The following is a 27,285-nucleotide window of genomic DNA, read 5'->3' on the forward strand; positions in this document are numbered from 1 at the left end:
GGCAAACTTCAGTAAGACTGCTGAGTTTTTCTTTAGCTTTGAAAAGCATTTGAGGAAAAAAAATATCCAGAAGATGGCAGCAAATATTTCCATCAGCATGGAATAAGAAGCATTTGTTGGTAGTACTACTGAACTTTAAAGTCTTAATTAACGAGTATTCAATTATGTACCTTACTGCATTCTCTTTTGTAAAACTCTTTCAAAAAATCTGATCTTGGTTTGTGTTTCTGTATTATTTGTACAGGGACCATTATGACTGGTTCTTGAAGTTATGACCACTGCTGTGCAGTGGTCATGTGATCAAAATTTGAGAGCTTGGCAACTCATCCACGCGTATGACACAAGGGGTGCTTCAGCTCCTCCACCTGCCTATCTCCATTCCCATCTATGCCCTTTTGGTCCCTTGCACTCCATGGCCCCTGCTGCCCTAGCTGATCTTTGCTTTCTTATTGCTCCTGCTGCTGACCAAGCATGCCCAGTCTGGCCCTTGGTAAGGCAGCTGTGGGCAGCATGACACATTCTTGCCAAGGTTGTGCCCAGCAGTTTCATTGTGAGACCAGGGAAAGATGGCTTCAGCTAGCCAGAATCTGTCTAATGAACAGCCAGGGCATGCACACCTCATCAGCACTAGGAGCAAGAAGTCAGCTGAGGTGGTGGAGCCCAGGATGGCAGGGGTCTCAAGATATAGGGTAGAGAGGACTACTGTGGTTGCTACTCGACTGGGGCCAATGAGGCTGGCACCAAGAAGCCCCTAAGTCTCAGCATGGCAAGCAGCCCCAAGACCACATCTGGGGCAGTGGTGGGTTGCTACCAGTTCGCCCCGGATCGGGTGAACCGGTAGGGGCAGCCGTGGGAGGCTCCGCCCACCTGCCCAGACACTTCTGTGCATGCGTAGAAGTGTTGCGCATGCACACGCACCCATGAACAAACTGGAGCGATGGATTTTGAAACCCACTACTGTTCTGGGGCCAATGGAAGGTTCAAGGTGGCCAAAAGAGATGAGAGGGAATAGGGAGTTGGACAGAGTTGGAGGGGAGGCAATCCCTTACACCTTGGAAGAATTGAGGCTCAGATCTGGGAGGGATCAAGGCTGGAATGGACTTTTAATTTTGAAAACAAAATCCCTCTTTATCTATTCTTCTTCTTTATTCATTACATCACTACATTTTCTCTAGATATAATAATAATAATTACATTTTTTCCATGGAGTTTAGCATTAAAATGGACCAATATATTTTAGATCAATAATTAATTTTTATGACCCAAATTCTTAAACTTTAACTTACAATTTACTTGTACAGTATTATTACGTGATTATACTCTAACCCATAATTTTAGTTTATGACAAAAAATGTAATTTGCAGTACTATTCTATGATCAGCATTGTTCCTTTTGATAAACAGCTGTGACATCTAGCTGGATCAGACTCCAAATTATTATATTTAGCTCATCTAATGAAAGGCACAACAAAAAAAATATTTCTTCTATGCCTCTTCACATTCAAAGGTGCTGCCTTTCAACAGCTTGTGTCATGGAAAATGTAGATCAGTACACACTTGTTATATTAACTTTAAATGGAACCAAATTTTACCTCAGTTAACAACTGAACTAAAGCAGTGGACTCTTAAGGATTATTTAGCTTAACATATTAACAATTAGTACACATGCACAGGAAAAAAAATAGAATAGAATAGAATAGAATTTTTTATTGGCCAAGTGTGATTGAAATCAAGAATGAGCCTATGCTTAACGGATTTTTTAAAAAACTGCTACATTTTCCTCCAATTTCCAGCAACAAAACTTAATTTCCTCACTTTTCAACTGCATATTATTTTGCAATATAATAATACTTTGTTAATCTTGTATATCTATATTATTGCTTATATTAAATAATAAAAAGGAAGTTAAGTTGAAGATGACCTTGAACTAAATTACTTGGACTAAAGATATAAAGTTATTTTGAATACTCTGAATAGTCCAATATTCTGAATATTCTAAATAGTAAAATACTAAACTGAATGAACATGTGATTTTTTTTACATTAACAGAAATTTACCCAGTGCATACAAATATCAGAACAGATGTTCTTAATCTGTTCTTAATTACATTCTTAATTACAATTACCTTAATAATTTAAACAAATATATGTGACTGACAGAGAACAGAGTAACTGGCTGGACTAGATTCAGGAACTGTGAGGTCAGATAATATTCACAACAAATAGAGACTTGAAAATGACTCCTCTCTGTCCCTCCCCTGTTTCTTTCTATCTCTACATATGCATTTGTGTGTGTGTATTAATATGTGTACATTTGAAATGTTTGAAATGCAAAAATAATCTTTTTAATAAACTGATTTATATAATATTCAGCTACCTATAGCTTTTCAGGATGCTTTTATGAAAGCATGATTATACAATAACTACTTTAGCCCTAATTAAAAACTACCCTGATACTGCACTGTGGTATAAATATAGTGTAGCTATATGTCTTGTTTTTTCATCTCTAAATATGTGAATATATCTCCTTCTCCAAAGAAGGAGATATGGGGGTGGGGGTTGGAGCAGTGGTGGGATTCAAGTAATTTAACCACCGGTTCTCTGTCCTAATGATTTTTTCCAACAACCAGTTTGCCAAACTGCTCAGAAAGTTAACAACCGGTTCGAACCGGAAGTGGTGCGAACTGGCTGAATCCCACCACTGGATTGGAGAGGTCAACAAGCAGGGGAATGTCCCAGAATAGACTGCATAGATCATAAACAAAATGACCTGGAATTGTTCATTTATATAGACAAGATCTGGCAACTTTCACATATATAAGAAACTTTGAGAATGTTTTACTTCAGGCTGTTCTTAAAGACAGAGTACTAATTTTCAGAAGAATCAATATTTTTATTCAAAACTACCCAAGCTCTACTGTGTGGCTTTATCATGAAATGGGAGGGTGTTCCTGGGTGACATAGGCAAAGAATGTCAGGAGTGTAGGCCAAGATTATACATTCCAGCAGGGTCACCCAAAGTATGAAGGTCATCCCAGCTGCCCAATTAAAGCAAGCGGGCACCTATATTGGGAATCAGTTATATAGAAACATGAAGAGGCAGATGATCACTTTAGAGACAATGGCAAAGACATCAATTTGTACTGCATGCAAGAAGGCAACGGTAAACTTTGCTGTATTTTTATTAAGAAAACCACTGGATGGACAATATAGAATGATGGACAATAAAGTGCCAAATGATGACACCCCCCCCCAAAGTCGGATAGCATTCAACATGCTACTGAGGAAGAGCTGAGGATCTTTCAGAGTACTAATGATGAAGGTGAATATACTAGGATAATGTTGCAGAATCCAGTCTGGGTCGGTCACTGGGACCAGAGGTTTAGTCTTCTGAGCTTTCGGACTTGTGCTGGAGCCCATCCTTTCTAGTTCTTGCCACACACAACCAGACACCATATAAATACCAGACACAGAATAGTCCAAAGCAAATACTCCACTAGCGAGAAGTTCGCTGGGCTCCAGCATGAGTCCGAAAACTCAGAAGATGAAACTTCCGAGTTTCATGCTGGGGTTGGACTCCAGCATGAGTCCAAAAGCTCGGAAGATTAAACTTTTGGTCCCAGTGACCAAGTCAGATTGGATTCTGCAGTATTAATGGTCTTTATGGTGCTACTGGGTTAAAGCCTTTGGGGCGTCTGTCTACTTGCTGATATTGCCATACAGAAAAAGAAAAGTTATGGTGGCTATGCGGGCACCATTGGGAGACTTGAAAGATCTATGCGGGCTATGTGGGCATCATTGGGAGACTTGAAAGAAAGGTTAGGGATAAATCAGAAATGACTTACATAATCAAACAATCAAAATCAATCCGTTAAAAAACAATGCAAGAGTTATGTCAGGTTTCTATATATGTACCAGAGCACATAATTTTAATAAAGAAAAGAATTATACTTGTATAGGATGCACAAGATGAAAACCCCAAAAATGCACCCAGAACCTCAAAATTAAATTAGTTTTCTAAGAAGCAACTATTATAGTTAATTCTTTTATGATTGTAGAAGTTTCAAATCACCAATGTCATGAAATCACATTATAGTAATTCGAGATCTTTGGCATTTTTTTAGAAATTGAGAATAGTATACATATTTCCCTACTCTTTCCCCATTTCTGTCCAATTTATCTCTTTAAATAAGGCTGGTTTACCACATTCCCACAATATTAGTCAAGCAGAATATGGTTCAGAAATCAGTGGTTACAAGTTCATATCGTTTCTTGTTTTGAAAATCAGCAACAGCAGGATAATCTCTGGAAACTGGGAATATATTAGGAAGGTAATCTTTTCCTGTCTCTTTTTCTAACGTAAATTATTCTATTTCATTAAAGCTATTTCAAGAGTGGGGAACAGAAATGGGGTGAATGATTAAAAAAATAAGTCCCTTCACAGAGCACTCTGGGTCTTCCCTGATCTTCAAATCATCCCCATACCAGGAAAAATAGGCCCTCTACTGCCCTTCAAACATTTTGGGGATGTAGCTCCCATTATTTCTAATCATTGCTCAGGTCTAAGGTAAAGGTAAAGGTTCCCCTCACACATATATGTTAGTTGTTCCCGACTCTAGGGGGCGGTGCTCATCTCCATTTCAAAGCCAAAGAGCCAGCGCTGTCCGAAGACATCTTTGTGGTCATGTGGTCAGTATGACTAAATGCCAAAGGCGCACGGAACGCTGTTACCTTCCCACCAAAGGTGGACCCTATTTTTCTACTTGCATTTTTTATCTGCTTTTGTACTGCTAGGTTGGCAGAAACTGGGACAAGTGGGAGCTCACCCCGTTACACAGCACTAGGGATTCGAACTGCTGAACTGCTGACCTTTCTATTGACAAGCTCCGCATCTTAGCCACTGAGCCACCATGTTCCTTTAGGTCTAAGGTATATGGATGTAAATGTAAATTATCTGAAAGACCAAATCTTCTGTCATATTTAGCAGATATTTGGATCAGTATTGTCCAAGTTGTAATAATTGACACTTTTTGTCAATGTTCAAAGTACCAATTCTAGAAGCAACTTGCAATTATGAACTTACATATTAAATTAAAGCCAACAACACAATATCTGACTTAAATTTTGGATTTCTTTCTCCCTGAATCATTTTACATCATGAACAATTCTGGAAACCCAGGACCCTTCTTTTCTGGCACTTTAGAAGCTACTGCATCTGACATGTACTGCATTCAACATGTTTCTTCTTCATCTTTAGCTTATTTTAAGGAATACAATTTTATTTATGACATGAAATAAAAGTCACACACTTTTAGCATCTGATGATTCATTCCAGAAGAGGGAAGTCATTTGCTAATTTGGAACTGCAACACATTTATTCTTTTTATGGGTTAGCAGTTCAAATATACTGCTGAACTCCCGAATGATATGGGTTTTCCTTATTTTTCCTAGTAAAGCTAATAAAAGAACGTGATTGAATGTAACATAATTCACTATGCAGTATAAGCATTTATTCAGCTGAGAACACTAAGGATTCACAACTTTTTATCACATCTCCATGGTATATAAGTGCTGTTTGTTTCAAGCATGTGAATGACATCTACTTAACAAATGATAAGCGAGAGTTATCAGGTTTCATTTCATATCCCAAAGCAAACACCTGTCTGATGCTCATTCTTTCCACTGATAGCTAAGTACTTAAAATGCAATTCTCTGCATGTTTCACTCAATAGCAAATCACACTGAATTCCTAGATATATAGGACCAAAACTTAAATATTCAGTGTTACCACAATTTAAAGGAAAGTACTGCATCACATTCCATAAATACATCTAAATGGATATATTTATTGCTAATTTAATTTAAAGTAAATTCAATTCTTGGATGTAGCTTCTGTAACAATATTGGAGTGAGGCAGTTTTAAATCACTCACATTCTAAAATTATATTCCAGGCATGCTATCAAGTCAAAAACAACTCAGAAGAGTAATGGGACCAATATATTTATTTGGGTTAGGTATCATTATGCCAAAGTAATCATATTATCACATTTTTTTTTATTTTTATTTTTTAAATTTGATTTATATGCCGCCCTTCTCCGGAGACTCAGGGCGGCTTACAACGCTTTAAGCAATAGCCTTCATTCTTTTGTATATTTTTATACAGCTTATTGCCCCCACAAACTGGGTCCTCATTTCACCTACCTTAGAAAGGATGGAAGGCTGAGTCAACCTTGAGCCTTGGAGAGATTCGAACCAGCAGAAATTGCAGGCAGCTGTGTTAATAACAGGGTGCACTAAACCCTTGTACTATCAAGGCTCTTTCTGACCTTGAAAGATTTTTTTCCTATTTCTTAATCAAGTTGCATTCATTTTAAAAATATATCACCTTTTTGTACACATTCCTTTTTAAATATATAAATGTAATGCCTTTTACTGTCAGATTTGCAAACTTTTCTTTATATAAATGTATTTGGAACACACCTTTTTCTGAAATAAATGCTTTTTAATTGGCAAATTGTGCCACGAAATCAAGTAGTGCCAAAATCAAATTGTTAATGTATTCAGTATGCATATTGATTCAAGAAGTGCAGTCAGATAAATTTATATCAAACATGAATTTCCTCATTCAAACCACTAATACTTGGTAATTTTTTTCTCACTTGAAAGCTCTGGCTCTTTTCAATGAGATTGCCAATACCGGTATGTACATACAAAATAAATAGATATAGATTCCTCCCTTGAAATGAGTAGATATGTATCCTATTATTCGTTTTAGATTTAAATTGTAAGTCACCATTAAATGGCTTTTAACCAATGAAACATACAATATAGAAACATGAATTGATCAATTATGCAAATATTATTCCAAGTGTGGTTTGAAACATTCTCACTTAGAATTAATTGTTGTGTTGAGGCAAAAGTTACTTGTTGTGTTACACTTGTGCTACACTTAATGATAGCCATTATTCTCAAGCCCTCTGCAGGAATAAGATATTATGTAGCAGGTATAATATAGCAGGAGTAAGGTAGCCCACAATGAATTAAAGTACTGAATTAAAGTAAAAACATGAAACATATTTTAATTTATATAATAATGTGTGAATTACTTTAAGTATGCAAAAATTCATTAGACAACGTTAAGCGTTGAATTTGATTACTTCTCAATACAGTATTTATAGCAAACATTCTTTTTAAATTAACCTGTTCTAAATGCATTACTTCATCAACTTATAATGCTGATAAACAGACAAGCATACCATGTAACACGAGGTTCTGGCCAGCCTCTCACAGTGCAGTGCAACCTGGCATTCTGTTTTTCCCAGACAGTGTGTGAACGAGGTTTGATAACAAATTCAGGAGCATGTAGCAGGCTATCTTCATTTAACTTTCTGTGGAATTCCTGTGTCTCTGTTAACTGTAAGGACAAACATTTCACCCTTAAAAATCATCCTGTAGACATGCACTAGCCTTAGCTTTGATGTAGACTACTATATAAAATATTTTTTTCGAACATCTCATAAATATAATAAAATATTATCAATAATTTTCAAAGTGCCATTTAAGTAATTTTTTCTTAAAGAAGTTGACCACAGGATAAATGAAAACATTATTGCTTTCTCCAGATTCTAGATAGACCTAGAATCGACTGCTCATCACTTCCTCAGTGCAGAAGCAGATGGTACCCTCTCCCCATCCTCTTCCTCCCACTTCCCCATCCCACTCCCAGTCTCAGGAAATTGCAAATGTTTCCCATATCCGTGTTTTCCAGCTTCGATTCAAATGAATGTTTTCTATTGTTTTAAGACCTTCAGAATTGATGGTCTTTGGTATTTTCTTTCTAATCTAGATGAAGACTTGTCTCCCAATGGCTGTGCTGCCTGGCAACCTCCAGTGGCTAATCATTATACTGTGCAGCCATTGGGTTGCTATGTTCTCTCCTGATTGGTATCTCCCTTAAAAAAATCTTACCATTTAAAATGCAATGTTTACAGTTTACAATGAACCATTCTTAACTCTGGAAGCTCATGATCCATTTTCTATCCTTTCCTTCCTCCCTAGTCTAGGGAAAGCAAAGCTTCCTTTTCTATTTTTCAAAGAATATTAAAGCTGCTTCTGTAGTTGCTGCTTTGCTTTTTGAAGCTAAGCTATCATCAATTCCTCCTTATTACAAAGCTTCTGTGCATCTGCAGGAAGATGTAGGAATGAAAAAGAAACCTGTTTCCTGCTGCTTTCATCTTGTGTGACAAAGTTAGGATGGGGGGGGGAGAGAAAAGTCTGGATTAGGGCAAAAGGAGATAATGTGAGAAGAGAAGGCATCCATGTACGCAAACAACTGGGAAACCTAAGAAAAGGCACATGGAATTGCAACTAGTGAAAAGGAAACAATCTCTGAAAGGAAGAAGTGGCACCAAATCAGCCAATGAGGCCCTTTCTCTGCAGGGGTTGGAAGGGAAAGAAGCAGAGAAATGACCATTCAGCCATGATCTGGACTGAAGTCATAGCTCCACTGCTCACTCTCTGCATTTGGGTTAGGTATTTTTGAATTTGGCTTAAGAAAAAGATGAGAACAACACGCAAAACATGCTGTTAAAGGAAGCAATGAGGCCAAGTAAAAGAAGAATGTGACTTTTTCCATGTGAAATTATGGAAACATTAGTATCTAATTTGGAATTTTGTTTCTCCCAACATAGCATTTCCTTACATGAAGTGAAATATAGAAGGGTCAGAAATTGGCCACAGCACGTGCCAGTTGGGACAATAGATCTGCTGGTTGCAAAATCCTTTTGGTATGCTCACTCTTATTCCCAGCCAAAAAAACAGTCTACAACAGTTCTGGAGATGGCATTGATTTATTTATTGGCTTCAACAGGAGGGAATTCCTTTTATTTAAACAAAGAGAGTACTGGGGATGGGAAACTGATCCTTCTACATTCTTGCCCTTCAACAGGCGCCAAGAAAGATGCTGGAGTTTTTCTCAGAGGGAACAGATAGGATTCATACTCTGCCCAATCCTTATAGACCTATAATTCTATCATTTTTATCTGTAGAGATACAGGAACAATACTTGAAAAATCTATTTTATAACATTTCATATTTAGATATTGAATCCTACCAAATGTTTAAGTCTTAATGGTTCAGAAATTATGTTTTTTTTTTCCCCCACTTGAAATCAAACAGAAACATAATAATTAATAATGGCTTACCTTTGTAACCATGTCCTATATTTTGATATTTTTAACAGCAGTAAATAACAACAAAGCCTCACATCATTAATGAATGAGTAATTTAATACCGTTTTCTTTAAAGCCAATTTTTCAGCAGTCTCCCGTATTGCTACTTTTCTTGATTTTTTCTCATGGTGTTCTTCTTCTATAGAAGAGGAAATTTTCTTTTTGGTTGCAGTGATTCCTTCCCCAGTAGCAAAAAGATTCCTTCTGGCAATATAAGCAGCGCTTTCCTTAATTCTTTCTTCTTCTCTATCTGTAATTCCACTAATATAGTTTTCTCTGCAATAATTAAAAAAAAACCCATTGCATATTAGAAAACAAGCCATTTTATGTTAATCTTAACATAATAAGTTAAATATAGTCCACTGAATATATCAAAACTGAATATATCAGTTTTTCCTAATTTGTGCTGTAGATATAAGATTTAGGAATGAAAATTGTAGATGACACAAATTTTAGCCCAATTTTCTGCATAATACGCTGTGGGGTGGAGAAGCAGTTTTTCATGATTTTCTTGAAAAATATTAGTTATCATCTTATTGTCTCTTTAGCTTAAGAAAATAAAGGTAAATATGAAAAGATACTAATACTTTTACAAGATGCCAATGTTATGGAAATCTACTGTATATCAAACTAGCTTAATTCTTTTTAAAAACATTACACCTGGTATACACATATTTCAGTATCAAAGTAGTATACTTCCACAATATAAATCGTAATGAAGACTACATTTTGAATGCAGCAAACAGTTGTTTAGAAAGCTAGCACCTGGCATTGGAAAAGGCAACAATAATGGGCTATTTATTTAACTTTTCAGTGCTGCAGTTATTGACTATAAAGCAGTTATTGACTATAAAGCAAAATTACATAGTCATCTGTATATCCAATGTTGTATTCTTTTCATACTTTATCAATATATTTAACATAAATGCCAGTTCATTGAAATGTGCATGTGAGTATTATGGTCAAATCCACATAATTTATCGCTATATAGTTAACACATATACTCACTCTGAATATAAATCTGAATATAAAAGGTATGAAATGGCTATCCATATCATTCTAAACATTAATTCAAACATTGAGCAATTAGAAGAGGTACAGAAAGCATTCTTGAGATGAAGTGCCAAATGTTTAGGCTGATCCTGAATGCAATTCTTAAAGATTTTAAACTTTAGCCAGAGTGTAGAATGGCAGATTTACATATAAAATCAGATGACTAATCAGATGACTTTGGAATATTAACATAATAATAGTTATATTTTAGATGATGACATTCAGTAACTCTTGGCTTAGCTCGGGATTATGTACACTTAAATCCAAAATATCTCTGAAGCTCATTAGTTTGGAAAAAGTTTCCTTCAGAACACCAACAAATCAAAATACATGTCAAATATTATTAATTTTGAAATGTTAATAATCTAGCCATAAGAGTGGGAAAATAATTGCAGTGAAAATAAGTAGAAATCAGAATTCATAAATTTGACTAATTTATGCTAAGGATTATTTTTAAATCATGTCCAAAATGCAAAACTTTCTAAAACATGTTTTGTGGCACTAAATGCAAGCCAAGGATGTACAAGTCAGCAGTCCAAAGTGGAGGTCTTGCATCAGAGCATTCTATTAGAATATTCCTAAATTAGTTTTGGAATCCAATTATTTTACATCCAAATCTATCTTTACCAGTTGGTCAGCAACCAATACAAACTATCAGCTCCCTAAAAGGAATTTGATTTTTTTTTAATTACATGGCTTGTCTCTAACAATTATCTCATAGATGGAAAGATGCAGACTGATCTAATTAATAATTTGGATATGGTTTACAAGTATAACATGAATCTGAGTTGTGTATTTCAGATAATTAATAGGTGGAAGTGGTATCACTAGTCCAATACTTTCTGGCACAAAGAATGGTTAGACTTATTCTGAATAAAATTAACCTTTTATCCCTTTACGAAAGACTGGCAGAGACTAAATTGACAAGACAACAAAGTTATATATTACCATATATATATTTTTTTGCTTTAATTTATATGCCGCCCTTCTCCGGAGACTCAGGGCGGCTTACAATGCATTAAGCAATAGCCTTCATACTTTTGTATATTTATACAAAATCAGCTTATTGCCCCCACAATCTGGGTCCTCATTTCACCTACCTTTGAAAGGATGGAAGGCTGAGTCAATCTTGAGCCTGGTGAGATTTGAACTTGCAGTAATTGCAAGCAGCAGATGTTAATAACAGTGCTTTAGACCACTGTACTACAGGCTCTTCCTATTTGTTTTATATGCTAAGTTTTAAAGTAAATTATCTAAATTTAAAAATACTTTAGAAACAGCAACAAATATATCCAGACTGAAATCACATTGTCAGATAATTGTTGAAAAAATTATGCTGACATTATACAGAAAACAAACATTGAAAGTTTTAAAAACTATTTCCCTATTTCCAACAATATGTACTGAATAAATTTAAATAATTTTGAAAAACCTGTTAGTTGTTCTGGTAGCTCTTAACATTAAATAATTGTTTTTTGTTCCAACAGTCTTGGATACTATTGTAATAGATTCTTATTCAATTATATACAATAAAAAATTAGAACAAATGAGACAGGAATAGAGTATATGTGTGTGGCATGTATGAAAAAGTGAAAGACAGCTTTTCTTGTATTATAATGAATATACTGATTTAACATAACTGAATAAACAGAAGACTACTCTTTTCTGACCTAAATTAGAATTCTTGGCTATCTGCATCATTTTAAGAATAACCTTTTTCTTGAAAATGTCATTATAAAACAATGAAAATCTGATCATATTGCTTATTAAAGAATTCAAGATTTCAGTATCAATTTCTGTCGAAAACATAGCCTCTTCTGTAAATTTCAGACCCATCAATATTCTGTGTAAAAAGTCTTAAATTCAAATTCAAATACATTAGAACTCAAATATATCTTCTAATACAAGGATGTCAAACTCAAGGCCTGCGGGCCGGATTTGGCCGCGGGGTATTTAACAGTAACAGAGTTGGAAGGGACCTTGGAGGTCATCGAGTCCAACCCCATGCTCAATGGTCCATGGGGCTGGCCTAGAAACAGCAAAGGACCGGCCCATGGTGCCTCTGCCAATTAAAATGGAGCTCGGCCCCCTTTGCACCCCGTTTTTGGGCACAACTGCCTCCTGAGCTCCATTTTCGCTGGCAGAGGGCTGCAGGAGGCCATTGCAGCCAAAAACAGGGTACAGGGGGGGCCACATGCAGCCCCCCAAGCTCCGTTTTCATTGGCAGAGGGCTGCGGGAGGCCTATCAAAACAAACTAAAAAGAAAAAAAAGGAGAAATGTTTCCCCTTTTGCATTTGAGCATGCAAGAAGGGACAGGAAAGGAGAGAGGGAAAGAAAAAGAAAAAGAAAAAGAAAGAAAGATGGGAAGAGACTGTCAGATGTAAATGCCTTATTCTCTAATGTGTAAATAATGTATATATGGAACATCAGGGGTTAACTTATTACTTGAGCTTTAATGTATTCATATTTTACCACTCCCATTCCTGGCTCCGCCCCTTGTATATAAAAGGAGCCATCCTCCCCATTTTCCTTGCTTCTATCTTGAATATTCAGCGAATATAGAATGCCTATTATGATTAAAGAGAATTATATTTAAACCTATAACTTCTATTATCTTTATTGAGTCTGATCCTGAAAATATTGCAACAAGCTGGTAGCAGAGGATGGTTAATTGACTCAATAAGTAATTAAAAATGTCCAAGAAAGATAGGCCCAACACCAGGGCCTACAGCAAAGAAATAGAAACTGATCAAGAGATGATCAACGAATCCACTAATGCGATTTCGAGAGAATCCGAAGAATACACCACTGAAGAAGAAGAACTGATGAGTGAAAATAACGACCAGGAAGAAATCGAGATAGAAAATAACGAACTCAGGTCAGAAATATTAAAAATACTAAAAAGCCAAAAGAATGATGAAAGCCTCATCGCGGACCTCCAGGAGATGCTGAGGAACAGCGGAGCAGCGAGAGAGAAAAACATCATTAAAGAAAAACCCAAAGATCAAAAAACTGTGAGTGAAATGACTACTGAGAAAATAGTTGTAAAAAAGAAAAGATGTGACCCCGCGCGAAATTTTGAACGGCAGCCATCTTGGTTTCAACGAACTTCAAAAGAGAGTGAAGCAGAGCCAATCAAAACGCTCAGTTCAAAATTTCTGGCGCGAAAAACGCTATCAGACGAAGAAAGTGAAAAAGAAGTCTCAAACTCTTCAGATGAACCAAAATCAGAAAGTGAAGACGATTTAACAAAGTCTCAAGTAGAGTCAGCAATGAAAACACTTTTTGCTGCTTTTGGGCCAAGATTGAAAATTTCTAAGACATCAACGAAGAAGCAAGCAATCAAACCGACAACTCAAGACCTGCACGCTCCCATCCTGACTTCGAAAACGACGACACCCGAGCCCAGAGAGCCATGCCGATTCCGTCCTACACCGCAGACAGAATCGAGTGCCAGCACACACAAGAGAAAGAGAAGAACCGCCGCCATCACCAAAGCCCCAAAAACCGAGCCAGAGACCGACTCATCTGAAGAGGAGCGGATCGAGAGAGCTGAAATGGAGAGAACCTTCCACAACGGCGCCAAAGAAGAAATGAGCAACGCGCATGTGCAAAACTACGTAGACGGCCCCGAAAGACTTGAACTGGCCAGAGAACCGCGCAGACTCGTTACAAGCATCCCAATGCCGTTCTGTAATTTCCTGCACTTGAGAGACCACGGACTGCCTCAGGTTGTAAGTAATGGACAAAATAATGTGGGGAACTTACCCAGTGACTTCCCAAAACTTAGAGTTGATGGCATTAATTTACAAGAGTGGTACCAACAGCTTCAGGTTATTTTTATGAAAGAAAATTTACTATTCTTTATAACTAGTCCTCCAAGAAGACCTTGGACTTTAAAAATAGACTGTTTACATCATAGAGCATTTTTCATAATAATTTCTAGCGTGTCTCCTGCAATGTATCATAGCATCAAACCAAACCTAACTGTATCAGAAATAATTCAATGCATGTTTAATCTATTTCACAGCGATAGCGTAGCCACAACCACAAGAATGTCTAAGGATTTCTTTTCTTCTAGAGTGAAACCAGGGGTTTCTATAAGTGAACATTTGATAAATCTAAACAAAATAAGAGCTGAGCTGCAATTGAGGGGGGAAGTGATTTCAGATCAAACTATGAAAAGTGTTATTATCAATTCACTTGATCCATCATGGGATAGCTTTATGTCACACTTAGATACCATTAATTTGGGATATTTATCAATAGAAAGTCTATCTAACAAATTGATAGCAGAAGACAATTCAAGAAAAAATCGTTCCAGTAACCAAACAGAACACAAATCTTTTAGGAAAGTAGTCTTTCAAGATAAATATAATGAGGTCTTTAGATGCCACAATTGTGGATCCAGGGAACACAGTAGAAGAGACTGTCCCAAAGTCCCAAGGGAGAGACATAGGCCAGAATATAGGAGCAAATACAATTACAGACAATCTTCCACAGATAGACACAAATATAGAAGCCCACCAAACTACAGAGAAAGTAGAGGGGGTAGAGAAAATTCAAAAGAGAGAAAATCTGGGTCACTAAATGGGCTAAATAAACAAGACAGCACCAAAACACAACAAGATGAGAACAATAATTGGCTTATTGATTCTGGTGCAACAAATCACACCACTAATAACAAAAGTATATTATCTTCATTTACAGAAGATAAGTTTGTGATAAAGGTAGCTAATCAAGAAAAGGTTCAAGTATTAGGCAGAGGAAATGTGACCTTGCCTGGTTTAGGGAAAATAGAGGGGGTATTATTAATCCCAGAAATACCTCACAACATACTAAGTGCTATAAAACTAAGCAGAGAATCTGACATCAATATAGTTTTCTCAAAGGGGAAAGCAACTATAGAAAAGAACAAAACAAATGTAGGCACTGTGATGATAAAAGGGGGTCTACCCTATCTGATAACCAAAGAAAGATGGTTACATAACATTGATTCAAATATGGAAGATTGTATTGAAGCAGATGATGAAAATGTCAGTAACAGTGACAATGATGAATGTAAAATAACTCATGATAACAAAAATACACACAATGAGAAGAAACCAAAAATAGGTAAACCAATTCATGATGAGTGTGCTCATATCTTACATAGGAAGTTAGGACATGCAAGCTTTCCTGTAGTACAAAAAATGACTGAACACGCAGAAGGTGTAAAAATAAAAAATTGTGAAAATTATTTAGAATGCTCAGTATGTAAATCCACCAAACTAAAAACCAGTCCTAGACCAAAAAAATCTAACAGATCAACTAACAATATTTTTGATTTGGTACATATGGACTTAGTTGGTCCATTAACTCCATCAATTACCTATAGAAAACGTTACTTCCTAACAATAGTGGATGATTACAGTCGCTATGGTTTTGTTTACACATTAAAGCACAAGGATGAAACCTTTCAGAAATTTAAGGAATTCTACAAACGCATAGAAACACAACATAATATCAGAATAAAACAAATTATGACAGATAGGGGATGTGAATTCATGTCTAAAGAATTCTCCCAATGGTTAAAGGATAGAGGGATGCTACATTTCACGTCCAATCCATTTTCTGCCTTTCAAAATGGGATTGCAGAGAGAAAGAACTCCACACTACAAACCATGATTAGATGCACATTAGAAGATGCTGGTTTAGGCAAACAATTTTGGTCAGAAGCCTTACATTATTCAAATTACACTCAAAATAGAACATGGTCCAGTATTGTGAATAAGACACCATATGAGGTGATGTACAATAGAAAACCTAAATTAGCACACATGCACATATTTGGAGTTACTGCAGACGTGCACATACCTAAACAATTGAGGAGAAAGGGAGAAAACGTATCCAGGAGATTAAGATTCATGGGATACGAAACTGGAACCAAAGGGTACAGATTCATCGATAATAATAACAAATTTATAGTATCCAGAACAGCTGTGTTTCATGAGCAGGCCAATTGGTCTAAGTTGCACCTTAATGAAATTTTTCCTAATAAAAGCAAAGATAATATATCTTGCGAGGAAGGAACAACAGAAAATCAAAATATTAACAAAAGTAAGAACAAAACCAAAACTTGGACAAATAGTCAGCATAAAATAAAGACAGACACATTAACAAAAAAGGAAGCCAGATATTTGCATGACAACCATAGCAAACCTGAAAGAAATATTAGAAATAATAGAAACCAAATACCAAATAAATACAAAGATTATATTATGCATATGGATGGAGAACAAATAACACCTAATACATATGAGGAAGTATTGAAACTTCCCCGTGAAGAAAGAGAAAAATGGGAACTAGCTATGGAAAAAGAAATGAAAAGTTTACAAGGATTAAATGTATTCACACCTGCGATCGCACCTAAGGATAAAACAATTATAGGTACCAGGTGGATTTATAAAATTAAGAATTTAGAAGGAGGAAATACCTTATACAAGGCCAGACTAGTTGCACAAGGTTATGCACAAAAATATCCAGAAGACTATACTGACACATATTCACCCACAGTGAGAACAGAGAGTGTCAAAACAGCTCTAGTAGTAGCATCTGCACTCAATCTAGACGTGTTTCAATATGACATACAGACTGCATACTTACATGCAAAATTAGATAAGGAAATATATGTAAGAGCACCACACAGTCAATACACTAATAAGAACGAAATTTGGTTACTAAATAAGAGTCTGTACGGATTGAAGCAATCTGGCAAAAGATGGTACGATTGTTTGGTAAAAGTACTAAAGACCATGGATTTCAACGCCACCACTGCTGATAACTGTTTCTTTGTAAAAAAGAGTAATGATCATATTGAATTTGTATTAATTTATGTGGATGATATTTTATATATTGGAAAGCATAAAGAGAGCAGGGAAATCTTTGTAAATAAGTTAAACGAACACTTCTCATTGAAATCACTAGGTAGAGTGAATAAATACCTTGGTGTACAAATTAACAAAACAAAAAGGGGATTCAAACTTACTCAAAAAGATAAAATCATTGAACTCCTAAACAAATGTAACTTAAATAATGCCAAAACATGTGACACACCTATGCAAACTGATTTTCTTAGAAACAATGATGAATCTTCCCCTGAGTTTAAAGACAACACATTTTACAGATCAGTTATAGGTTCACTCCTTTATATATCTAATTGGACTAGGCCAGATATTGCATTACCTCTCAATTTATTGTCAAGATATGTTAGCAAACCAACCTTGTATCATTGGGAAGCTGTCAAAAGAATTTTAAGATATCTGAAAAGTACATTAGATTTTTGTTTAATATTGGAACCCAATAATGACAAAGAACCAAAAATTACTTGTTATGCTGATGCAGATTGGGCTGGTGATACATCATGCAGAAAGAGTACCTCTGGTTATGTTTTTCTATTGAACGATTGTCCAGTTTACTGGTATACTGGTAAACAAGAACTGGTAGCCACCTCTACCACAGAAGCAGAATATGTTTGCTTGTCTAAAGCTGCAAATAACCTTGTATGGTTCAATGATTTGATCACAGATGTTTGGAAGAAACCTACTTTACCATTTATTATGCATGAAGATAATAAAGCGGCCATTGAAATTTCTAGATCCGATGCAATTGGACAAAGGTCCAGGCATATTGATATAAAATTTAAGCACGTGAGACAACTATCTCAAGACGGATTCATCAAAGCAATACATTGTGATACTTCTGAACAATTAGCTGACATATTAACAAAACCCTTACCTTCTAAACAACACAAATATTTAACTTCTAAATTATATGTATTATATTGTCCTGAATCTGAATGTAACTGGTGTTGTATAACGAACCGGCATTTAGAGGGGGATTTGTCAGATGTAAATGCCTTATTCTCTAATGTGTAAATAATGTATATATGGAACATCAGGGGTTAACTTATTACTTGAGCTTTAATGTATTCATATTTTACCACTCCCATTCCTGGCTCCGCCCCTTGTATATAAAAGGAGCCATCCTCCCCATTTTCCTTGCTTCTATCTTGAATATTCAGCGAATATAGAATGCCTATTATGATTAAAGAGAATTATATTTAAACCTATAACTTCTATTATCTTTATTGAGTCTGATCCTGAAAATATTGCAACAGAGACCAAGGAAAGAAAATAAGGAAAGAGGGGAAGGAAGAAGAAAGGATAATGAAGAGGGAAGGAAAAAGGAGAAAAAGAGAAAAAGGAAGGAAGGAAGGAAGGAAGGAAGGAAGGAAGGAAGGAAGGAAGGAAGGAAGGTTATATGCTGGGCCTGGTGGTTCAGCAGACTAAAAGCATTGTGATTAACACCAGCTGTCTGCAATTACTGTAAGTTCGAATCTCACCAGGCTCAAGGTTGACTCAGCCTTCCATCCTTTCTAAGGTAGATAAAATGAGGACCCAGTTTGTGGGGGCAATAAACTGACTTTGTATAAATATACAAAAGTATGAAGGCTATTGCTTAACGCATTGTAGGCCGCCATGAGTCTCTGGAGAAGAGCGGCATATAAATCAAATTTTTTTAAAAATAATAATAATGAGAGTGAGGAGGGTCTCAGGGAAGTTCTGCCTTAGCACTTGGCCACCACATGAGTTCTGCCCACCACCCCCATGCCTCCTGGCCACGCCCCCCAGCCCCCAAGGCCAAACACAACCCTGATGCAGCCCTCAATGAAATTGAATTTGACACCCCTGTTCTAATATGTTTATAATGACAGAGGACTCAATTTTTCTATTAAAAATGTCACAGAAAATGCAAAACAGTGAGATCCTTAAAAGACAGCATTAAGTATTTAGTTCAGTTTATCTTTCTGTTTTCTCTCCGTTATTGATTCTCTTGCTTTTCAATTATTCATTCATAATTGAAATACCACATATGAGTAAGCAGATTTTTTAAGGATAAGTACTCAAAACTTTAGAGGAAACATAGATAGGACTGCACTATTGATGGCTAATGTCAGGCAAAATATATTTTTAATCAACCTCACCATTTGTGCACTTTTATGTGCAATAGAAAGACTCATTAGGAATGTATTTATATGATTAAAATTAGCATTGAAGCCATTATAAAACTGTAAAAAAAATTACTCTTTATCTCAATCATTTTTTGTCCCATTCACAAAACAGCAGTAAAGACACATACCTTCCACTGAACACAGGGACAACATACTCAATAATGGTGTTTTCTTTTTCATCTGACAATAAACTTTGTTTGGCTCTCTTTGCTTTAGGACTCAATTTAAGAGTATGATCTTCTGCCAGACTTCTGAAAGAAATGTCATATTATTAGATTTTTAAAGACATCTTTCTTAATATTATCTACTGTAATGCAAGTTGAACATAATGGAAGTAGGATGTCAGAAGGTATTGATAGTCTTTAATTCAGCAATATATATTTCAGTCCTATGTCCAGGTTGTTTTTTCCAGGTAGCTATAAAACATGAAAATAATCTTGAGCTCAGAAATATCTCATGGAATTCAGTGTTCTTTATTTTTTTTAATATTTCTTTTATAGTATATGAGCGTCAAAATTCCTGATAACTAGATTACAATTTTGCTTTGTTTTTGCTGTCATTTACAAGTCTGGACTTTTGTAGCTCAGATTTTATCAGGGGTGAAATGCAGCAGGTTCTGACAGGTTCTGGAGAACCAGTAACGGAAATTTTGAGTAATTCGGAGAACCGGCAAATACCACCTCTGGCTGGCTCCAGAGTAGGGAGGGAATGGGAATTTTGCAGTATCCTTCCCCTGGAGTGGGGTGGGAATGGAGATTTTGCAATAGCCTTCCCAAGCCACGCCCACAGAAACGGTAGGGAAAAATTTTAGATTTCACCTCTGGATTTTATGCAACTACTATATTAACACTGTATGGAGTGTTCTGTCCTTTCTACTTACTGAATTCACTGTTATTCATTTTTTACCCACATTTCTATATGCCACCTATTTTTTGTGCCTTTCTCTGACACATAATTTATTGATGTATTCACAAGCACACTGCTTCTTAGACATTTCTTGTAGCAATAAAATGTGAATTCTTGCCTCAAGCTGATACTAATAAATGAGAAGCAAACTACATAAATACCTAATTTGGGAGGCATATAGTAAAACAGAAAAGGGAGTGTGCAAGCAGTTTATTCTATTTGTTTTCCATGGAGTTGGGCAGGGAAGTGTTGTTTCTAGTGCAGGACTTGTGTGAAGACTTGGAGGAAGGTAATGGTTAAATGATATTCCTTGCAACCTATTCTCAGCATTTTAGGATCAGTAGAAGTGAAGACTATCATAGATTATACTGTTCTTAAAATAAAACAGTGATATTGTAGACAGGATCAGCTTCAGGGTATATGGGCCCCAGGACATCTTCTGCCAATACAATTTTTTTTTATTTTTATAATGATTCAGAAGAAGGGGTAGCATTGTACCTCCTAATTTTGGTGCCCTGCACCAGTGTTTTCTCAGCATAAAGCCAGGTCTGAGCATAGATGTGTCTTGAATTATTTCTTAAGAGACACTCAAAACTACAAGATTTCTCTTACAAGAAAAAAATATGTAAAAATATATAAAACACGAATAATTTGCATGAGTAAATTCTAGGTGCCATTTCTGTACCAAAGCACAGTTTGGGCAGAGAGTAAAACTTACAGGGGAGAAATGAGGGCCAAGCATAGATCTTCTGCCCTCTTTTTAAAAGTTTATTAATGGTTTGATAGATACTTGGTATACACTGTAATAAGCAATGCTTATAATATATTCATATTAAAGTATCTAGGGACATGATTCCAATTCTTTATATTATATTGCCATACTTCCCTTTCAGTCAAGCATCACAGATGGAATGCCCACTCTACAGATAATCTACATAGTTTAATTTGCAATACTGATGGGAAATACTCAAAGCAGAGCTGTGGTGGGGCAGTTAGAATGCAGTACTGCAGGCTAACTCACTGCTCACTCCAGGAGTTCAATTCTGAGGTGCTAAAGATTGACTCAGCCTTCCATTCTTCTGAGATCTGTAAAATGAGGACCTAGATTGTTGGAGGCAATATGCAGACTCTGTAACTGCTCAGAGAGGGCTGTAAAGCACTAAGTGCTAGTGCCAGTGCTAAAACAAGTATAGAGTCTTAAAAATACAAAGCTAATTTTTTAATGAATTAATTATTTTGCACTACAGAGGTAAAATCATAAATGCACAGTATACTGATAAATTGGATGTAACCAAGTTATTTATAATGTTCTTTAATTTCCACTGTTTCTGAAGACAAAAAATTAAAGTATACCACTGACTCAAGCTTGCATTTGTTTGTAGTGAAAACCATATATTGTTCATATTTATATTTTAGTTTCCAATCTGTCTCTACCCAAGCTTCTGTTGGGTAATTACAATCACTGTAATAATTTTTATAGTTCTAATTATAAAGGAAATTATGCTTTCCACAGGTAAATTGAGAAAATTACTGAAATATATTTACCAAGAAATCCTAATTTTTCAAGGATGCCCTAGTTAAATGTAATGTTACATCTTCATCACTGTACGCAGTCTAACCAACATTTCTCCAGAGGAGAAGCATGAAAGTGAAACTATTTTAAAGCTGTTTAAAAAATGTTTTTTCCAGACAAAGAAAAAAATGGTACCACTCTTGTCAATCCCTGAAAATCGGGTATTTACTTGAAACAACTTTGTTTGGGCTGGAAAAATACATCTGTGAAAGCTATACAAAGGTTATAAAACAGTTCTCCTTGAAATGAGAGAACAATGAAACATACTTCCATGGGGAAATATTATTTTAAAGAATCTTAGTTGCACATCCTTAGCTGATGAATAAGTGTTTGAAATCTGTTTTTGAAAATTGAGAAACAATCAGTTTTTCATCCGTAATAATTGAGATATAAGGTATTATTATTTTCATAAATTTCCTGATAAGTAGCCCTATCTATCTTCAGCAGTAAAACCATGTTGGTTTTAACGTTTGATATTGATTTTAATTGATATGTTTTAAATTATGGGCCAAATTTCATTTAATTAGTTTTAATAATTATTTTAACTTTTGTGTACAAATGTTTTTATTTTGGCTGTTCACCGCCCTGAGTCCGAAAGGAGAAGGGCGGTATACAAATTTAATAAATAAATAAATAAATAAAAACAGGAGACAAATTTATAGGTCCTTAAGCCCTATTCAATTTATCACAATATAACAAATGTTTATGTTTTTCATTAGTTTATAACATAATTTTTCAAAAATTATGGATCCACTGTGATTTGGGGGAGGGGATTTTTACATGTAATTATGTATTATATTTTAATTGAGATTCCTAACAGCCATGCCATGCCACGCCCACCAAGCCACACCCACAAAACCAGTAGTAAAAAATGTTGAAACCCACCACTGCTTAACGCCAACCTCTGTCTTGCACTAAACTTCTTGGAGATCATCTTTTGGGACCCTTTTCCATGACAGCTACTTTTGGACAAGCCAGAAAGCAATGGCAGCACACTTGTAATACTAACAGATGACTTACTCCTACAAGATAAGCCTTCAAATGGGGCCACAGGCCTCTAAATGTTAAAAACCACTGCTTTACTCATCAGCTACTCACCACATTATAAAATCTATCAAGTCAAGCAATTTAAAACATTCACCGTGAGGCAGCTGAAGAATGTAAACTGCTTCTAAGCCTTCAGGACAAACTAATTAGGAATCAAATGTCTAAATTCCCCCCACGCCTCTTTCTCTACATCTCAGCTGATGACTAAGACATAGTTCAAGATGTGCCAAAAGGAACTTCTTCAAGTTACATTCAGTCTGCTAAACTGGGCTTTCCCCTCTGGCCAAAGTACAGAAATATTGTAATATTTGGCCATATGATCAAGAAATTACTAACAACCAAAAACTAACACTTTTTAAATTAATTTTTATATTACAGAAGAAAAGAAACAGTTCTAAAAGACGGTAAAAAAGTTTAGAAATAAAAGACAGTAAGACCGAACTATAATTGTTGGACTTAAAGTAAGGAATTTATCTTCTTATCCTTCTCATTGGCAGCCCTGAAGATGCTCAGGGTTGAAAGGGAATCCTGATACTCACTACATAATCTTGCTATTAAATAATCCAGTTGATGTTTGGACATCTACCATTAAAACTGTTTCCTGAAGCTGAAATAATACAGCCAGTAAAATAATGAATGTGATAATATGTTTAGCAGTACCAATAATCTATTATACAGGTCGATACTGGGCTCATAAGCCTAAATCCATCTGATAAATTAATCACTTCAGAAAAAAACATCATTTTCTTTTGAATCTGCTGAGAAATTGCACTGTATTTCCTTACTGTATTGGATTTCAACTGCCAACACAAAATTATCAGAATAAAGTATGAACTTAAGTAATGGTAAAAAATAATTTGTCTTTCTTTATCTTCGAATAAGACTACTGTAGTCACTGACAGCTGATATAATTCAAACACTATAATTCAAACAGTAATTAAGTTAAATGGGTTCTTTTTATTTATGTTTATTTGGCAACACCAATAGATGAATTATCTTTAATTCTTTGACTATAGCATTATAGAATAAATATCATGTTAAATCTTATGAATTCAAAGCAAAATATGCATTACACAACAAGTATATGCAACATTCCTGTAATACTTTTCTCCTCCAGAAAAACAGCAGTGGGATTAGGAGCTAGAACATAGCAGAAGCACTAAGTAGAAAATTTCCCCTCCAGCTATTTTATTTATAATCAAATAATTGATTAAATTACTTTTCCACCCAGAGGAAGATGTATAACCTTTCTTTCCATAGACAGAAAAGCAGCTGTGCTGAATGCTCTGAATGAGGGGGAAATGGCTAAGAAGATTTTGAGTAATGTTTTTCCATTTCCTCAGTCAAACCCACAAACTACATAACTGGTTAAAGTGCTACTGTGTTTCCCCGAAAATAAGAGAGTCTTATTTTCTTTTGAACCCCGAAATAAGGGCTTGGCCTTATTATTGGGGATCTTATTATTCCTTGCCCGTGGCTAAGCTTGGCCGCCGGTGACCGCCCTGCGAAGGAAGCCCCAGGGCGGCGATGCTTGCGCTGGGGCTACTGTAGTGAGCACTTGGTAGTGCAGACATGGTGCCTGGACGTGGGAGCGAGAGCAGGCAGGCTGCCACCATGGTGCAGGAGCAGGCACTTGAGTTCTATGGTCGGTACCGCGGGCGGTGAAAGGGGAGGGGCTGCAGGAGTTTGCAGGGATGTGGCTGCCTTGGGAGGGTTGGGGGGGTGAGGGACCTGTGTGTGTGTGTGTGTGTGAGAGAGAGAGGGGGGCTTATTTTGGGGGGACACCAAATATTTAGGCCCACCCTAAAAATCAGGCTTGGCCTTATTTTCGGGACATGTCCTATTTTCAGGGAAACACGGTATCAACAGATTGGTTTCTGATTCTGATAATATGACATCCGTTGTAGTGTACAACCTAGCACATAAATCGGTTTACAAGCCAAATATACAAAAACATTTTGTAAAAAGGTAATCTGAGAAAGCTGGTTGTCTCAAAAAAATATTTATGATCACAAAATTTGATACCCAGGAAATGAAAATGGATGGGAAGTTACCATACTACATAAAATTGTATTTTACTCTACCCGAGACTGTATGTGTCGTATCCAAGACGATATGCTTCAGCTTTCTTATTCAACAATTCAGATCCATGATGATATGCTTCAGCTTTCTTACTGACCAACTCAGATCCTAGACTGTAAGCTGAAGATCGTTTACTGTGAGCTGCAGATTTGTGGGCATGAGCTCCTATTAATTCTTGGCTGGCTTCTGTAGACTTTTGGTCAGAAAAAGCTGATTCCTGACGGTAGGCTGATGCACCTCTGTGACTGTAGGCAGTAGAGCCATGTGTATAAATGGCAGATTTGCGCTTTTCTTCTTTCTGATATTGACTTAGTGTGGATTCTAGTTCTTTGTGACGATAAGCTCGGTCGAAATGCTGATGGTGCCTCTGATAGAATGGTAAAGACATTTTGGATTTCTCTTAATCCAATTCACACTGTGGATAAACTGAAAAAAGATAACTAGTTAGTCATTATACTCAACTCATACAATATGTTTTATGTTTTAGTAAAAATAGAAAAACCATCAAATGAATATTTCTCCATGAATTTATCAAAAAAATAAATAAATCTGCCACCAAGATATAACATAAAAAACACTAACAATATTATACAATATCAAATTTTAGGAACAAAATATTCACAGGGATATAAATCAAACTTAGAATGCGCACAAATAATGTCTTAAGAATTCCAGTTATAAGAAAAATACTTTCTACATCATATTTATGACTACTGGCATATTTTTTTAAAATGCAGATTCTGAAATCTGAATGTGTTTCTGTGAAAAAAACTGAATGGATATTGGTTAAAAATAAAACCAAATATCCATTTAATGTAATGTTAAATCCTATTAAATTCTACCAAATTAAAGCATAACATAAAAAAGCAGCTCTCATAAAAATAAGTTTTTCAGTTAATAGCTCTTGCAAAACAAAGAAGCAGAGGATGGGAATTTGTAATTGTTCTAAATCCTAATATAGGGAGAGTTTACATTTTAAAATATTCACCATTCTAAGTATGATTTTATTTATTATTTTTGTACCTGTTGGTTCTCTTTTATGAGTATTAATCCAGAATGGAAACTAATAGTCTCTTCTTATTCATTGGCGTCTGGAGCTAAAGAGTTACACAATTATAATTTTGTTCAAGAGTCACGTATAAAATATCATCCCATACATTTTTAAACCTCTTGACCTTCCTTTTCTCAGTCTTTCCTGCTTGTGGGCCATTGCTTAAAAACACTATTCACTCTACACATTGCCATCAGTTTTACGATATATAACAGGCTTGTGAGAAAGAATTTCAAAATATCTTTGTGCAATTTAATAGACATTAAGTTAATTTTGCATATATGGCAAAAAAACAACAATAACCCCAAATACTGATAAACTAATTCTTTAAACAATAGAAACTATCCAAGGAACAGCTTCTCTGATTATAAACCTATCCAGTTGGAAGAAGGCCTTATGAAGATGCTCTGCTGTTCTTTCTGGGGTGGCAATATGGGTCCTTTTCTTACATTAATCCTGGTTTGTGAAACATACATTTTTGGGAGTTTCTTTACCCTACTGTCTTTAATTTTTTAGGGAAAATGGTGAGATATCTCTTTCACCAGTCTTTTATGTATTAGATGAATTTATTATCTATGTTGTTAACTTTAGTTTAGTAAAATTATTTTTTTTTAAAAAAAGAGTGATTTTTTTCAATAAAGAAACAACTACTGGTTGACATAGTTACATTCACCAGAACATAGGTAGAAAATATCAGTCCTAACAAGATATTATAAAACATCTTATATTTGAATGGATGAAAGTAAAATGCATTTGAAAAGTACACTGAAATCTCTGTGCAAAAGAATATTAGCACTTCGATAATCTGAAAAAAAACACACGAAATAGGTTCTCATCACACAAATCCAAGCGTAGAGGATACTTGTTGCTCAGCTAATCTTTTTATTTTAGCCATTGCATCAAATATGAAAAATATTTGAAAGATTTTAATAGATAAGTTAGTAAAATACTAAGATTTTCTATTATTTAGCTTTAAGATTCCTTTGGTCAGTTACCACAATTACCAGAAATTTCCCAGGCTACTGCTGAACTCATAATAATTGCGCAAAGGTAACAATTATCTATGCAAGAATGAGAAATGAAGGAAAAAGTGGCATTTTGTCCACAATTTAACATACAAAGCAAATACTTTTCAGCAATATTTATGTAAACTTACCAGAAGCCAGGTTCAGTATTACAGTATTTCAATTTTGTATGTGGATGAATGAGAGGAAGAGAGAAATCCAATTAAATATCAGTCTAGCAAAGTGGAAGACAGGACCTGTGTTGAGGATGGACTCCTAAGTCCAGA

General features: G+C 35.6%; 1 protein-coding gene across 6 annotated transcripts in view; it reads right to left on the minus strand.

Moving 5' to 3' along the window:
- The window catches only part of MYOM1 (myomesin 1), an 80,449-nt gene extending 53,164 nt beyond the window's left edge, over positions 1 to 27,285 (minus strand). For 2 of the 6 annotated variants that reach the window (XM_070940600.1, XM_070940598.1), the window contains exons 1-6: positions 27,151 to 27,285; positions 25,967 to 26,040; positions 24,946 to 25,369; positions 19,464 to 19,586; positions 9,292 to 9,505; positions 7,256 to 7,413 (exon numbers count right to left, since the gene is read on the minus strand). In XM_070940600.1, the coding sequence (XP_070796701.1) occupies positions 7,256 to 7,413; positions 9,292 to 9,505; positions 19,464 to 19,586; positions 24,946 to 25,331 (881 nt within the window). In that variant the 5' untranslated portion in view covers positions 25,332 to 25,369; positions 25,967 to 26,040; positions 27,151 to 27,285. The remainder of the gene's footprint in view (positions 1 to 7,255; positions 7,414 to 9,291; positions 9,506 to 19,463; positions 19,587 to 24,945; positions 25,370 to 25,966; positions 26,041 to 27,150) is intronic. The other 4 variants (XM_070940604.1, XM_070940603.1, XM_070940601.1 and 1 more) reach the window with 3 other exon arrangements.

Source organism: Pituophis catenifer, unplaced genomic scaffold, assembly GCF_029215685.1.
Source record: "Pituophis catenifer annectens isolate HBS135680 unplaced genomic scaffold, rPitCat1.0.hap2 SCAF_3, whole genome shotgun sequence".
Classification (NCBI taxonomy): Eukaryota; Metazoa; Chordata; class Lepidosauria; order Squamata; family Colubridae; genus Pituophis; species Pituophis catenifer.